This window comes from Megascapheus bottae, chromosome 24 (genome assembly GCF_031878675.1).
Source record: "Megascapheus bottae isolate mThoBot1 chromosome 24, mThoBot2.hap1, whole genome shotgun sequence".
In the NCBI taxonomy this organism is placed as follows: Eukaryota; Metazoa; Chordata; class Mammalia; order Rodentia; family Geomyidae; genus Megascapheus; species Megascapheus bottae.
In genome coordinates, this window is record NC_143532.1 from 8,131,208 (window position 1) to 8,147,238 (window position 16,031).

The window sequence follows — 16,031 nt, forward strand, 5'->3', positions numbered from 1 at the left end:
TGCTGGATAAAGCAACATGGATTTTTCTTCTTAAATGCTGGCCTAGTTGTTTACTCAGCTAGAAAACATAAAACAACCCCATACAGAGATTAGCAAGAGATAAAAAAATTATAGGCAGACTGATTGCTCCAGCCCAGGTGAAGATGCTGTCTGGTTACTGCTTGTCTCTGCCATAGACAACACCACTGTGATGCCTCTCATCAGTGAAGTAGGTAATCATCCTTTTGCCAGAGCTATCAAGAGCCAGCCCTTAAGATAGGCGGATCATTCTTCTGCTCCACTATAACTAAAAAGCACAAGCCTTTCGTTCCAGTGGCTTCCTTAAAAACTGTGGTGGAACTACTTACTGTGTTTTGTTTTGTTTTTTTTTTTTTTGCCAGTCCTGGGCTTGAGCTCAGGGCCTGAGCACTGTCCTTGGATTTTCTCAAGGCTAGAGCTCTACCACTTGAGCCTCAGTACCACTTCCGGCTTTTTTCTATGTATGTGGTACTGAGGAATTGAACCCGGGTCTTCATGCATGCTAGGCAAGCACTTTAACCACTAGGCCAAACTCCTGGCCCCTACTTACTGTGTTTATTAACAGGTTGCTAGAAAATCGTAGCCTAAGGAAGTGAGTTCTTGCCCTGAGGCCTGTATAATACCAACCTGCCTTGTGATCTGCATTTAAAATCAGTCTTAACACATTCCCAGAAGTAGAGCTTGGCTCTGTTCTGATATACTTCTTGCCACCCTGGGAATCTGAGCAGAGTGGAGGAACAGGGAGAATAGCGAATGAAAGGACATACAAGTTTAAAAGCAGGCCAGGTTCAAAATTATGTCAAGAAGCTAAGAAAAGGGACAGGGAGGGGCTGGGGGAAGAAACTTGTAAGGTAGGAGAATGCCTTATTACTTCCCATGTAAGTCACTCCGCTCCATGTCATCCTTTCTGCGCTTATGTGTGAATAGGGAGGGGACAGGGTAGAGCTTGGCCTTGGCCTGGAACCGGTTTCCTGCTATGTCGATTTCATACTCTCCCCGGTTAATGAAGTCTGCCGTCACCACTTGCTCTTCCCCACTGTCTTCAGAAAAATTGTGCACAAAGCCCAGGCACACATGGCGCTCCAGGGTGTAGCTATAGGCACTGCTGGTGGTCTTGCCAACATACTGTCCGTTCCGGTAAATGGGCTCTCCCCACCATGGCCAGAGGTCCAGGTCTGTATCATGGTCATCCAGGATAAACATAGTAAGCCGTTTATACACCCCGTTCTGCTTCTGGTGCAGAAGGGCATCCCGGCCAATGAAATCCATGTCCTAGAAAAGAAAACATTGAGCTATCTGTCTACAGTGAAGGGGGGAAGGAGAACGATATCCTGATGGTGGTGTATAGTAGAATGCAGCAGCACTCTTTACTACACAAGTTTTCTCTAGCTTAAGGATGAGTATTCACAAGATTTTGTGCTACTCCTAGGGCTTGAACTCAGGGCCTGGGTACTGACTGAGCTTTTGTGCTCTAGTGCCATAATCTGATGGCTTGAACTGTAATCTTCACATCTTAGCCTTCTGGGTAGCTAGGATTACAGGCATGAGTCACCGATACCAGGTAAAAAGTACTAAATGCATCCCCAACATACCGGGTCAGGAGTTTGGCCTAGTGGTAGAGTGCTTGCCTAGCATGCGCAAAAGCCTGGGCTTGATTCCTGGGTACCACATACACAGAAAAAGCCAGAAGTGGTGCTGTGGCTCAAGTGGTAGAGCACTAGCCTTGAGCAAAAACTGTCTAAGGACAGTTCTTAGGCCCTGAGTTCAAGACCCAGGACCAGCAAAAAAAAAAAAAAAAAAAAAAAGAAAACAAAAAAAACCACTAAGTATCTCCAACATGTGATATTCTAATAGACTTTTTAATATGCTTAAGAGTGTATCTGAACATACAGTACATCATTTTATATTTTTCCCAAAGTTATTACTGTTATCAGAAAAAGTTACATGTGATTGCTTAAAAAAAAAAAAAAAAACTGTAAAGCCAGGCACTGGTGGCTCTCACCTATAACCTTAGCTACGCAGGAGGCTGAGATACAAGATATAAGAATCATAGACTTTTATCCCTGGGCTGGCTTTGAACTGTGCTCCTAATATCTCAGCCTCCTGCATAAGACAGCTGACATGTGGCATGTTAAAGTTGGCACAATCATAAAACTGAGCACTTTGGGGGAAGTTTTTATTTTTTTTCCCAGTCCTGGGGCTTGAACTCTAGGACTGGGCACTGTCTTTGAGCTTCATTTGCTCAAGGATAGCACTGAGCCACAGTGCCACTTCTGGCCTTTTCTGCTTATGTGTTACTAAGGAATCAAATCCAGGGAAATGCGTGCTAGGCACTCCCACTGAGCTACATTCCCAAAGCGCTCAGTCTTTTTTTTGTTGTTGTTGTGGGTAATGGGACTTGAACTTGGCCTGGGAGCTGTCCCTGAGCCAGGCCCCACTTACTATTTTCTAGAAGTTAATTGGAAATCGTCTCAGGTCCCTTTGAACCTTGATCCTCAGATCTCAATCTCCTGAGTAGCTAGGATGTCAGGCAAGAGCAACCATGCCCAGCAAAGCGCTGTATTTAAAGGGCAAATCACAGAAATCTTTGTACTTTCTATTCTCATAGATGTTCATCCCATACATAAATTTAACTTTGGAGAATTGTATTTTGCCTGATTTACCTAGTACTGTCAGTTTCCCTGTCCATCAGCAATTCTTCCCTGAGGAAATCTAACAGTATCACAGAATGAAGTGGCAGAGTAGAATCTAAATAAGCACTGTACCTTGTCTAACTTCACCCGAGATTCTCCTCCACATTCCAGAGGCGTAGTGAGGGTATTTAAATCCTGGCCCCAGAAGGCAAAAAACTTCTCAATTCGGAGACTTCGAAGCGCATAATACCCAGCATTCCGGATTCCGTATTTCTGCCCAACACTCATCACTTCATTGTATACATGAAGTGCATACTGTTAAGGACGGAGGAAAAGTTAGCTCACTAACATGGAATACATAACACTACTAATGTACAAAAAGGAGAGACTGTACACAACTCATGAGGTGATGTATTTTTTTGTTGTTGTTGAGCTTGAATATGGAGCCTGGACACTGTCCCTGAGCTTTTTCACTCAAGGCTAAACACTTCCACTTTGAACCACAGGGCCACTTTTGGTTTTCTACTGATTAACTGGAGATTAGAGTCTCATGGACTTTTCTGCCACAGCTGGCTTTGAACCCAATCCTCAGGATAACAGGTCATTCTTGTTGAACCAGAGGGCTAGAGACTCAGCTGTAACGAGCCGGAATCATCTCAACTGTGGACTCCATGAAAGAAGTATCCTACCATGACATCTCTTTAGAAAACGTCTAGCACAGTGACCTCAGTATATAACAACAAATCACAAAAGTACTTTCAACATTGGAGAAAATGACCAATCTTACTGGAATTGTTCTTAGAACAATTATAGTGGTGACCTCCACCATCTTATATAGTTCTGCTTTGTTCTCTTGCTCCAATTTCATACTTTTGCTCTTCCCTTATCGACTTGCCTAACATGTGAAAACCCAAACTGTTACATATGTACATACATATTTACTGTTTCACATATAAAGCATTTTTTAAGAACACAGAATCACTGCAGCCAGGAAAAGCACAGCTCATACTCATATGTGGACTCCTCTATGAATGGATAACAGGTAAGCAACAAAAGGTTACCCAAATTCAGTTTCTATTGCAATGCTATTCTGAGAACTTGAAAACAATACTCACAAGTCAGGGAGCCTAGAATCACTCTAGCACAGTGACTGAATGGGAGACAGCCAAGACAGAAGACTGTAGAAAGGCAGAAGACTGTAGTCCTATCACCTGACGATTACTTTGGAGATTTGAAGAGGCTGAGTCTGTTTACCACCTGATTGCCCAGTTTACCTGCCATGTATAGTTCTTGCTAGACAAGATTTAAAGAGTTCTAAGCCTCACATCTGCTGCATTTCTCCTGCCGTCTGCCTCAGGGTGTTTACTGTGGGGTAAGTGCTGAACTCACTAAGACCAGCAGGCAGCATGATGTATCCCCTTAAATATAACATACAGATCAGTGCTGTTTATTCTTATTTTCCTTTCTAGTTATATGTGGGAGAGTTGGCTTTAGGCTTTAATCTTATCTGATTTAGGTGTTACTGCAGTGACAGCAGAGTTTTTCCCCACTGCGGTAATGATGATGAAGACCTTGAGAAAAAAGGCTAGAGACCTCCAAATGAAACTGGAAGAAAAAGCCTTCCCAACAGATAATGCTTTTAAGTTTTAATTCGCTCAAGATATAAAAACCAAGGTAAGGCCAGGAGCAGTGGAATTGCCTAGCATGCATGAAATCCTGGGTTTGATTCCTTCGTACCACATAAGCAGAAAAAGCAAGAAGGAGTGCTATGGCTCAAGTGGTGGAGTGCTAGACTTGAGCAAAAGCAGATCTTGAAGAATGCCTTCAGTTCAAGCCCCAGGTATGGCCAAAAAAAAAAAAAAAACTTGGATGAAATTTCAACTTGGAAGAAAAATTCAACAGAAGATTATAATGGGAAAATAATGCAAAAACATCCAAAGTTTGGGGCCGGGAGTTTGGCCTAGTGGTAGAGTGCTTGCCTAGCATGCACAAAGGGCCAGGTTCGATTCCTCGGTACCACATACATAGAAAAAAGCCAGAAGTGGTGCTGTGGCTCAAGTGGTAGAGCCCTAGCCTTGAGAAGCCCAAGGACAGTGCTCAGGCTCTGAGCTCAAGGCCCAGGACTGGCAAAAAAAAAAAAGCAAGTTCAACAAATCAAAATTTTCCAAGGTAAACTTTCAAGTAGACCAGGTGTACAGACTATGTATAAAGTCTGACTATAAAGTGTTGACAACAGGACAGGAAAGTTGTTACATTCAGATAAAAAAAGGGCAGGTAACTCTTAAGCCTAGGTTTTCAGGAGCCTGAAAGATTATAGCTCAAGGGTAACCGAGGCAAAAAAGCTCACAGGACTCCATTTAGACACAAAAAGATGGGGGCTTGGAAGTATATGTAGACGATCAAAGTTCAGGCTGGCTCAGGCAAAATGTGAAACCTTATCTCAGAAATAACCAGAGGAAAAAGGGGGGGGCAAGGTTCAAGTGAGATCAACTGCCCAAAAAAAAAAAAAAATTCAGATTGTAAGAAAATACAATTAGAAATCAATAATATGCGGGAGTATAGAAGTTAAACATAAAACATAAGGGTAATTTTTTTTTTTTTTTTTTTTTTTTGCCAACCCTGGGTCTTGAACTCTGGGCCTTGGCACTGTTCTTGGGATTTCTCAAGGCTAATGCCCCATCATTTGAGCCACAGCACAACTTCCAGCTTTTTTCTATGTATGTGATACTGAGGAACTGAACCTGGGTCTTCGTGCATGCTAAGCAAGCACTCTACCACTAGGCCAAACTCCTGACCCCTAAATAATATACTTCTGAATGATGAAACCAAAGAGGTAATTTGAAGTTCCTAGAATCAAGGCTGGCACAATGGCTCAAGTAATAGAAGCCTTGAGTTCAAGCTCCATTCAAGTCAAGAGTTGGGCGCTGTTGTTTATATCCTAGCTACACAAGAAGCCAAGATCTGAAGATTACAGCTTAAAGTCAGCCTGGGCAGGAAAATTCCTGAGATTCTCCCCATAAATTAACCACTAAAAAAAAAAAAAGCCAGAAAGAGAGCTGTAGCTCAGGCATGCCCTAAGCTTAAAAACTGCTAAGTGACCCTTAGTACCCAAGCCCCAGTACAAAAAAATTAAGCAACAAAGAGGTTAGAAGTACAGCTCAAGTGGTAGGAAAGCTGAGGCACTGAGAAGACTATGACAGATGTCATATTCAAATACTATGAAAAGGGAGACAGAGAGGGAGAAGAGGCATGAAGACGGGGACACCAATATATATACAAAGGGCACTATTTGCAAGTATGAAAATATAGAAAGAAATGACCTTACAAATATACACTAATTTAAAGAACGATAAATCTGGGCACGGGTGGCTCACACCTGTAATGCTAACTATTGAGTAGACTGAGATCTGAGGATCATGGTTCCATCCTGGGCAGGAAAGTCTAGAGACTCCTATCTCCAATAAACTAAGAAAAAGCTGGAAGCAGCACTGTGGCTTAAGTGATAAGAGTGGTAGCCTTGACCATGAAGTAGCTCAGCAACAGTGCCAGGTCCAAAGTTCAAGCCTCAAGGCCAACCTAAACAAAAATTTTTTAACAGTTAAAGATGGTAAAATTTCTTCATGTAGTCTATTTCAATTTTCCCAAGTTCTGGTCAGACACAACTCTCCAGATCAGCAGGTGCCCACGAGCTGTAACTACCCCATCCCCATACCAGTACTCCTGGAAAGAAAGACAGTGCTCTCACCTCTATGGGAATATAAAGCATGAATCCTGGCTCTCCTGTGTGAGTCATGCTCATTACCCGGATCCCATTTGCATAGCCAACACTCATCTCCTGTAGACACACAGAAAGCAGACAGATAGTGGCCAAAGGAATACATGCCTAAGAAACTTCTCATTAGCTCTGCACTCTCTGCTTAACTAAGGATACATGTCTAAGCATTTGATCTGAAAATACAAGTGTCATTTCCAATGCTCAGCCAAACAAATGGTAGAGAGTGGTGGCAGTCATTTAGTTGGGGATATCTGGGGCAGTGAAGGCAGGTTTCTCCTCCAAGGGACACTGCAGTCAATCTCAGTGTCTACTACCCTGCGGTCAGAGATTCAGCTTATATTTTTCAAAACATAGCAGCTCCAGTTGAGGCCACTATCTCAGTTACTGCTGAGCAACTGAGGGAAGAATAAATAGCCTCCAACAACGCTGAAACCACTTCAACAGGAACTACTGATAGCTAAGATGGAGCTTTCTCTGGTTTAAGGAAGAGAGAAAACTATATAGATGGGATTCCAACTTTGGTTTGTACTTCCAAGAGCTCTCTCAGTAATTATCTGGAAATTGCATATTACAGAATGACAAAACATTTATTTAGACCTTTCTAATCAGCTACTTTCTTAAAAAGTATTCTGTGATCACTGCTTTGATTCAGCTACAATTTTTTTGTTAGCAATTGTGGCCATTAATAGAAATTTATGAGCTGTTTACGGATATAGCCATGTATATACAGAAGTTACTCTGTGAAAGAGAAAGCAAAGCTAGGGGGAAAAAATGGGTCTTATTCCTTTCTGCTGTTAAAAAAAAAAAGCAATAGATGCACAGAACTGCCATTCCCAGAAGATATCCTAATGCTTATTAAATAAAAGTATGAATGTTGAAAACGAATCTACCATGTCATTTTGCTTGCTTAAAATGGCTGGGCGCAGTGGTTCGTGCCTGTAATCCTAGCCACTCAAGAAACAGAGATCTGACGATTGAGGTTCAAAATCAGCCTGGGCACTAAAATCCGTGACTTTTTTTTTGTGTGTGTCATGGGGCTACTAACCTGCCCTTGAGCCAAGCCTTACTTCCTGTTTTCTTGAGGTTAATTGGAGATAAGTGTCTCAGGTCCTTTTGTGCCCGGGGCTGGCTTTGAACTTTGATTCCCAGATCTCAGCCTCCTGAATAGCTAGGATTACAGGAGTGAGCCACAGTGCCTGCCAAGTTTTTTTTTTTATTATTATTCTTTTCTTTTTTGTCAGTCTTGGGTTTGAACTCAGGGCCTGGGCACTGTCCTTGGGCTTTTCAAGGCTAAAGCTTGAGCTTTTTTTTGTTTATTTGTTGTTTTTGTTTTTTTGCCAGTCCTGGGCTTGAGCTCAGGGCCTGAGTACTGTCCTTGGACTTTTCTCAAGGCTAGAGAGCTCTACCACTTGAGCCTCAGCACCACTTCCAGCTTTTTTCTACATATGTGGTACCAAGGAATCAAATCCGGGTCTTCATGCATGCTAGGCAAGCACTTTAACCACTAGGCCAAACCCCCGGCCCAAGCTTGAGCTTTTTTGTGTATTTGGTACCCAGGAATCGAACTCAGGGCTTCATGCATGCTAGGCAAGCACTGTACCACTAGGCCACATTTCTGGTTCCATGAGACTTATCTCCAATTAACCACTAGAAAACCAGAAGTGGCACTGTGGCTCAAGGTTGCCTTGAACACCCAGGCCCAGAGAGTTCAAGCTCGCAACTGACCAAAACATAAAGAACACTAAGATATTAATAAACTATGAAAGTAACATTCTCTGCCAAAGAAAAATACACACCTTGCAAAACAGAGTTGGGAAGTGTTCTGGAGTCATAGGTGCATAGGACAACTCTGATAACACATCCACAGCTCGAGGGCCAATCAGATTTAGGGCTACAGGGAAAAAGCACAAGAGATGTCCAGCCTATCCAGATGAACAACTAAGCCAATGAGAAAAGTCTGTTCTGCAATTGCTTACCTATGGCCAGCCTATGGCCCTTTGCTTAGTAGACTATCTAATGACACAAGTCTGTGGTACCTACATCTCTGCTGACAGGTCTGCCAAATGTAACTACTGACTGTGCTGGTATGAAAACGTGGACAATATGTTTCTTCTCCCTGGTTCACTGGAAGGCAACTTTTTTTTTTTCTTTTAATGTGCTATTAAGGTGACAAAACCAAGTCCTGGTCAGTGAATTACTTCCAGAGCTGGCCATGGACAGTTTTCATTCTTTTTCTCTTCCCAATGTGACATGATAGAAATGGCACCAATCTCAAGCCTGGACTCTGATCTTAGAATAGCAGCTTATAATTACATATCAAGCAAAATAAACTTTTGTTTGGTAAGATTTTGTAGTTTGCTGGGTACCGGTGGCTCATACCTATAATTCTAGCTACTCAGAAAGCCAAGATGAGGTGTAAAACCAGCCTGGACATGAAAGACTGTGAGACTCATCTCCTATTAATAACCAGAAAAGTGGAAATGGTGATATGGCTCAGTGTAGCACACTTGAGTGTTAGCCTTGAGCTAAAGGACATTGCCCAGACCCAGAGTTCAAGCCCCATAACTGACATTCCCCACCTCCCCTCCCACCCCCCCCCCTGCAAAAAAAATGAAAAAAAAGGGTAGTTTTCTGGGGCACTGGTAGCTTCTGTAACTAAAGAGACTGAGATCTGAGAATGTGATTCAAAGCCAGCCTGGGCAAGAAAGTCTGAGATTCTTTCCTCAACCACCTAAACACAGGAAGTAGAGCTGTGGCTCAAGTGGCAGAGGGCTAGCCTTGAACAAAAGCAGCTCAGGGATAGTGCCCAGGCCCTGAGTTAAAGCCCCAGGACTGGGGCTAAGGGAGAGGGGGTTGAGAAAAAAGAAATAAAGAAATAGGGCAATTCTCAAAGGACTACTGAAGAAGATCATCAGGAAACTGTCATTCTTTTAAAATTAAGGGAAGATAAAATGATGCACAGTTGGATAACGGAAAGAAATTTAAGGCTGGGCACTTGAGGCTCATGCCTATCCCAGCTAGTTGAGGAGGCTGCGATTTTAGGATCATGGTTCAAAGCCAGACGAGGTAGGAAAGTCTGTGAGACTCTTACCTCCAATTAACTACCGAACTGTAGAAACAGAGCTGTGGCTCAAGTGGGTAGAGCACCAGCTTTGAGCAAAAGCTCAAGAATAATGCCTAGACACCAAATTCAAGACCCAAGACTGGCATGAAAAATGTATTTTTTAAATTATTTACTCATTCATTGATCTATATTTGCACCATCCCGTACTAGCTGCAGGTATATAGCAGTGAATAAAATAGAAACTGAATTACTAACTTCACAATTAAAAGGGGGTCAGAGGGGCTGGGAGTTTGGCCTACTGGTTAAAGTGCTTGCCTAGCATGCAGGAAGATCCGGGTTCAATTCCTTGGTACCACATACATACAAAAAAGCCGGAAGTGGTGCTGAGGCTCAAGTGGTAGAGCTCTAGCCTTGAGAAAGTCCAAGGACAGTGCTCAGGCCCTGAGCTCAAGCCCAGGACTGGCAAAAAAAAAAAAAAAGGGGGGGGGGCCAGAAAGGCCAGGAGTTTGGCCTAGTGGTAGAATACTAGACTAGCATGCACAAAAACCTGGGTTCGATTCCTCGGTACCACAGACATAGAAAAGCTGGAAGTAGTGCTGTGGCTCAAAGGCAAAAAGAAAGCTTCTTTCTTTTTTTTTTCTTTTTTCTTTTTTTTGCCAGTTCTGGGCTTGAGCTCTGGACCCGAGCCCTGTCCTTGGACTTTCTCAAGGCTAGAGCTCTTCCATTTGGGCCTCAGCACCACTTCTGCCTGTTTTTTTTCTATGTATGTGGTACTGAGGAATCGAACCTGGGTCTTCATGCATGCTAGGCAAGCACTCTACCACTAGGCCAAACTCCCAGCCTAACTTTCATTTTTTTAAAGCCAAATAAAAAGGTAAATGTATAAGACAAGAGTTTATCTGCTAGTCTTTTCTAACTTGGCTGACTCAAGACAGCTCCATTACCAGTATATTTCCAGGTGACATCCTCTAACAGCAGGTTGCTGTCTTTTGGCATGTATTTCTTAAGCCAGGCCCAACAGTGGACTTGCTGATCAGTTGGAGAGATCATGAAGAAACTGGAATAGAGATGCCAAAATAATCAAAACCAGGTAACAGGGAAGAAATCAGGAGGCAATGGGGAACTCAACTAATTTCAAAGATCACTGAAAACTTTTTGGAGGGTCAATACCACTTTTCTAGGATATACCACATAGACAAAACACAGTTCTGGCTTCCTAACAGTGTCAAGAAATTATACAGACCTATAAAATAGGGAATACTCTCGAGCTAGGAGTTTGGCCTAGTGGTAGAGTGCTTGCCTACCATGCACGAACACCCAGGTTCGATTCCTCTGTACCACATAAGTAGAAAAAATCCAGAAATGGTGCTGAGGCTCAACTGGTAGAGCTCAAGCCTTGAGCAAAAGAACCCAAGGACAGTGCTCAGGCCCTGAGTCCATGTCCAGGACTGGGAAAAAAAAAATAGGGAATACTCTCAGTAGGAAAACTAACTTCTATACTAAATTTTAACATAATCTAGTGGGTTTCTTACCTCTCAAGAGTTCCAAATGATTTCAGTATTTAGGGGGTGCTAATGAACTAAGTCTAGGAGAACTGACAAATTCAGTCCATGAGATAATTAATCTCTTGGAGAAATACAATAGGCAGTTGTCTGCTCTACCAAAGAACCCTTATAGTATCACTAAAGACATGGTTCAAGCAGTACAATGCTTGGGAAGCCCTGAGTCCAATCCCCAGTAACAAAAAAAGAAAAAGACCTTAAAGAATGAGCAGCTAGTCTCACCTGCGCTTGTTCAACCTTGCAATGCTGCAGTCATTTTCATAGCCTCCACCCTCATTGAGCATGCCAGTATGCACAATGTGGCCCACAGGTACATCCAGATCATTGGAAAAAAGGTACTGTAGAATTTCTAATGCCTGATCTCCAGTGGACTACAAGAAATGAAGCAGAGACAATGAATTTAAGAGCCTAGCATTGTACATGACAGTATTTGCAGATTTACTTTCCTATAAAAGCTCTAGCCAAGCACCAGGTATCTAATGCTAGCTACTCGGGAAGGTGAAATCTAAGGATTAGTTCTAAGCCAGCCTAAATAGGAAAGTCCAAGAGATTTTTTTTTCCCTTTTGTTTGGTCATAGGGCTTGAACTCTGGGCCTAGACACTGTCTCTGAGCTCTTCAGCTCAGGACTAGTGCTCTACCACTTTGAACCACAGCACACTTCCAGTTTTCTGGTGGTTAATTGGAGGTACTGGAGATAAGAGTCTCACAGACTTTTGTGCCAGGGCTGACACTGAACCTTGATCCTCAGATTTCAGCCTCCTGAGGAGATAGGATTAGACACATGAGCCACCAGGGTACCTGGCCATGAGACTTTTACCTCCAGTTAACCATCAAAAAGCCAGGAGCAGAGCTGTGACTCAAATGGTAGAGCCCTAGCCTTAAGGAAAAAACTCAGATAATGCCTAAATCCTGAGTTCAAGCCCCAGAACAGCCATTACAAACAGAGAGCAAGATTGTAAAAAGGGTTTGAATTCAGGGCCTGCATACTGTCTTTGGACTTTCTCAAGGCTAAAGGTCTACCACTTGAGCCACAACACTTTTGGCTTTTTTTTTCTATGTAGGTGGTATCAAGGAATCAAATCCAGGTTTTTATGCATGCTAGGCAAGCACTCTACTACTAGACCACATTCCCAGCCCACACCAGAGTACTTATAGAATGTTTGAAATAACAAATGAAAAACGAGGTATTCTATAGTGTAGTTTTCCAATCTACTGGCTCAAAATACTTACTGGTTTTGTTTTTGGGGTTTGTTTTGTTTTGGGCAAGTCCTGGGGCTTTAACTCAGAGCCTGAGCTTTCCTTGGGCTTTCTCAAGGCTAGAGAACTGCCACTTGAGCCACAGCACCACTTCCACTTCCAGCTTTTCCTATGTATATATCAAACCCGGATCTTTGTGCATGCTAAGCAAGAACTCTACAACTAAGTCAAACTCCTGGCCACAAAATACTTACTGTTATCTCAAACTTCGTGAAAGAAGACATGTCAATGACACACACAGCTTCCTTACAACACTTGACTTCAGACTCCACAATGTCAAACCAATCTGGCTTGTAGAAAGTCTTGCTCTGTTCTAAGGCAAGGAGGTCTACAAAAACAGAAGAAAGATAAGGAAGAGACGTAGACTGAAGACTCCGCTCATACAGGTTGGGATAGTCTAGTCATTTATATTTTTCCAAGAACACATTCTAGTTACATGAATTTACAAGTGCTATTAGTTCAATTCAAAATAAATGAGCAAGAGAGGTTTCTTGCCTTTGTCAGGTGGAACAAAGTATTTTGGTCTCTCAAATCCATGTTTCTCCATCCATCTGGCTCCTTGTGCATCCAGCCGGTCATACAGTGGAGATGTGCGTAACTGCCTGCCAGTCTGGAAGTCCCAACGGGGAACCTTCAGATCATACATCAGTGCTAGAACAGACAGAAACAGTCTGTCAATGCCCAGGTCACCGATTCAGGAACTGTATATCCATATCCATCCACTAGACCCGAGGCCATTTGCTACTCAAGAAAAAACTTGCAGGACTGGAAGTGTGGCCTACTGGTAGAGTGCTTGTCCAGCATGCAGGAAGCCCTGGGTTCAATTCCTTGGTACCACACACACAGAAAAAGCCAGAAGTGGTGCTGTGGCTCAAGTGATGGAGTACTAGTCTTGACAAAGCTCAAGGACAATGTCCAGGCCCTAAGTTCAAGCCCCAGTACTAGAAAAGAGAGAAAGAAAGGAAAGGAAAACAGCTGGTTGAGGTGGCTCAAGCCTATAATCCTAGCTACTCAGGAGGTTGAAATCTATGGATCATGGTTCAAAGCTAGCCTGGGCTAAAAAGTCCCCATGAGACTCTTGTCTACAATTAGATACCAGGGGGAAATAAAAAAAGCTGGGCGCCAGTGGCTCATGCCTACAATCCTAGCTACTCAGGAGGCTGAGATCTGAGGATCAAGGTTCAAAGCCAGTCCAGGCACTAAAGTCCGTGAGACTATCTCCAATTAACCACCAGAAGACCAGAAGTAGCACTGTGGCACAGGTGGTAGAGTGGTAGCCTTGAGCTGAAGAGCTCAGGGACAGCACCCAGGTCCAGAATTCAAGCCCAATGACCATCTGAAATTTAAAAAAAAAAAAAAAAAAAAAAAAAAAAAGGGAAGTAGTGCTGTGGCTCCAAGTACTTTTTCATATTTTGCTAGGATGTACTAAGTAATAAATCACTCAGTAGCTAAGTGCTAGTGGCTCACAATTATAATCACAGCTACTCAAGAGGCTGAGATCTCAGGAGCACAGTTCAAAGCCAGCCTGCCCTGAGCAACATGACCCAGGATATAATAAAGACACCTGCACAGTCATATTCATCGCCACACTCTTCCCAATAGCCAAGAGATAGAAACAACCCAGACGCCCCCATACACATCAATGGATACAAAAAATGTGGCACATACATACAATGGAATTCTACACAGCCAACAGACAAGATAAAACAATGGGATTTGCTGGGAAGTGGATGGAACTAGAGCAAATCATGTATGAGATAAGCCAAGACCTAAGGAACAAAAGACACATGGGGGCCGGGAGTTTGGCCTAGTGGTAGAGTGCTTGCCTAGCACGCACTAAGACCCGGATTCGATTCCTCAGTACCATATACATAGAAAAAAGCCAGAAGTGGTGCTGTGTCTCAAGTGGTAGAGCTCTAGCCCTGAAAAAGCCCAAGGCCAGTGTTCAGGCCCTGAGTTCAAGCCTCAGGACTGACAAAAAAAAAAGGAAAAAAGGTCACTAAGAAGTAAAGCTGTGGGTCCACTGGAAGAAAACTATCTGAGCACCAAGAAGCTCTGGGATAGTGCCCCAGTGTCCAGGCCCTGAGTTCAAGCCGCAGAATCAGAGCGCATGCACGCGCGCGCACACACACACACGCACACTCTCTCTCAAAGACAAGTCTAAAACTCCAAGAATTCTTCAGCAAATCCTGTTTCTTAAAGAAAACAATGGGGGCCAGGAGTTTGGCCTAGTGGTTAAAGTGCTTGCCTAGCATGCATGAAGACCCGGGTTCGATTCCTTGGTACCACATATATAGAAAAAAAAGCCGGAAGTGGTGCTGAGGCTCAAGTGGTAGAGCTCTAGCCTTGAGAAAGTCCAAGGACAGTGCTCAGGCCCTGAGCTCAAGCCCAGGACTGGCCAAAAAAAAAAAAAAAAACAATGATCTTTAAGGCAAAATGGGTAGTGACAGTACATTCAAATGTTGCTGGAATGCCAGGTGTGATGGTTCATGCCTATAATCCTACCTACTCAGGAGGCTGAGATATGAGGATCGTGGTTCATAGCCAGCCCAGGCACTAAAGTCCATGAGACTCTTAGCTCCAATTAACCACCAGAAAAACAGAAATGGTGCTGTGGCTCAAGGTGAAGGGCAATAGCCTGGAATGAAGAGCTCAGGGACAACACCCAGGCCCAGAGTTCAAGTCCTATGACATTCGTGTTCCTAGAAGTAAACAGGTACAATATACTAAAAACACTCCTGGCCAGGAGTTTGGCCTAGTGGTAAGAGTGTTTGCCTAGCATGCATGAAGACCCAGGTTTGATTTCTTGGTACCACATACATAAAAAAAGCTGGAAGTGGTGCTGTAGCTCAAGTGGTAGAGTGCTACCCTTGAGAAAACCCAAGGCCAGTGCTCAGGCCCTGAGCTCAAGACCCAGGACTGGCATAAAAATAAATAAAATTAAAAAATAAAAATGTGGGGCCGGGAGTTTGGCCTTGTGGTTAAGGTGCTTGCCTAGCATGCATGAGGACCCGGGTTCGATTCCTCGGTACCACATACATAGAAAAAAGCCGGAAGTGGTGCTGAGGCTCAAGCGGTAGAGCTCTAGCCTTGAGAAAATCCAAGGACAGTGCTCAGGCCCTGAGCTCAAGCCCAGGACTGGCAAAAAAAAATAAAAAATAAAAATGTTCCCTATGTCCCACATGGACCTCCTACTCAGATCTGAAATAGATACATACATATCAGAAGCCCAACTCAAAGCAGTATGTAAGAACTAAAGGAGAGGCCTGGAGTGTGGCCTAGTGGTAGACTGCCTAGCATGGACAAAGAGCCAGGTTTGATTCCTTGGTGCCACATACATAGAAAAAGCCAGAACTCAAGTGGTAGAACTCTAGCCTTTAGAAATCCCAAGGACAGGGCTCAGACCCTGAGCTCAATACCAGAACTGCCCCCCCATTAAAAAAAAAAAAAAGGAAGGGAAAATCTGCCCCACTGGAAAGATGACGTGCAGCCACACAGAATCAGGATAACGCTTACTCACGCATGACTTCCATGACCCGGTGGCGCAGAAAGGTTCGGCTGCTCTGGAGGGCTCCAAAACGTTTCAAGTCCAATTCCCAGACATTTTCTGAGGGATAGCCATCTACCATCCATTCAGCAAGGTACCTGTTTAGATGGGGACAAAAAGCTATTTGGCTTCAGATTGATACATGAGTAGTTAGTATACAACAATATATACAGA

At 43.4% G+C, this 16,031-nt stretch overlaps 1 protein-coding gene across 2 annotated transcripts in view; it reads right to left on the reverse strand.

Moving 5' to 3' along the window:
* Positions 1-580: 580 nt before the first annotated feature.
* The window catches only part of Pdpr (pyruvate dehydrogenase phosphatase regulatory subunit), a 41,603-nt gene continuing 26,152 nt past the window's right edge, over positions 581-16,031 (reverse strand). For both annotated transcript variants that reach the window (XM_090357282.1, XM_090357283.1), the window contains 9 exons: positions 15,831-15,955; positions 12,806-12,961; positions 12,505-12,638; positions 11,275-11,423; positions 10,435-10,547; positions 8,223-8,317; positions 6,397-6,486; positions 2,784-2,966; positions 581-1,290 (listed from right to left, as the gene is read on the reverse strand). In XM_090357282.1, the coding sequence (XP_090213408.1) occupies positions 886-1,290; positions 2,784-2,966; positions 6,397-6,486; positions 8,223-8,317; positions 10,435-10,547; positions 11,275-11,423; positions 12,505-12,638; positions 12,806-12,961; positions 15,831-15,955 (1,450 nt within the window). In that variant the 3' untranslated portion in view covers positions 581-885. The remainder of the gene's footprint in view (positions 1,291-2,783; positions 2,967-6,396; positions 6,487-8,222; positions 8,318-10,434; positions 10,548-11,274; positions 11,424-12,504; positions 12,639-12,805; positions 12,962-15,830; positions 15,956-16,031) is intronic.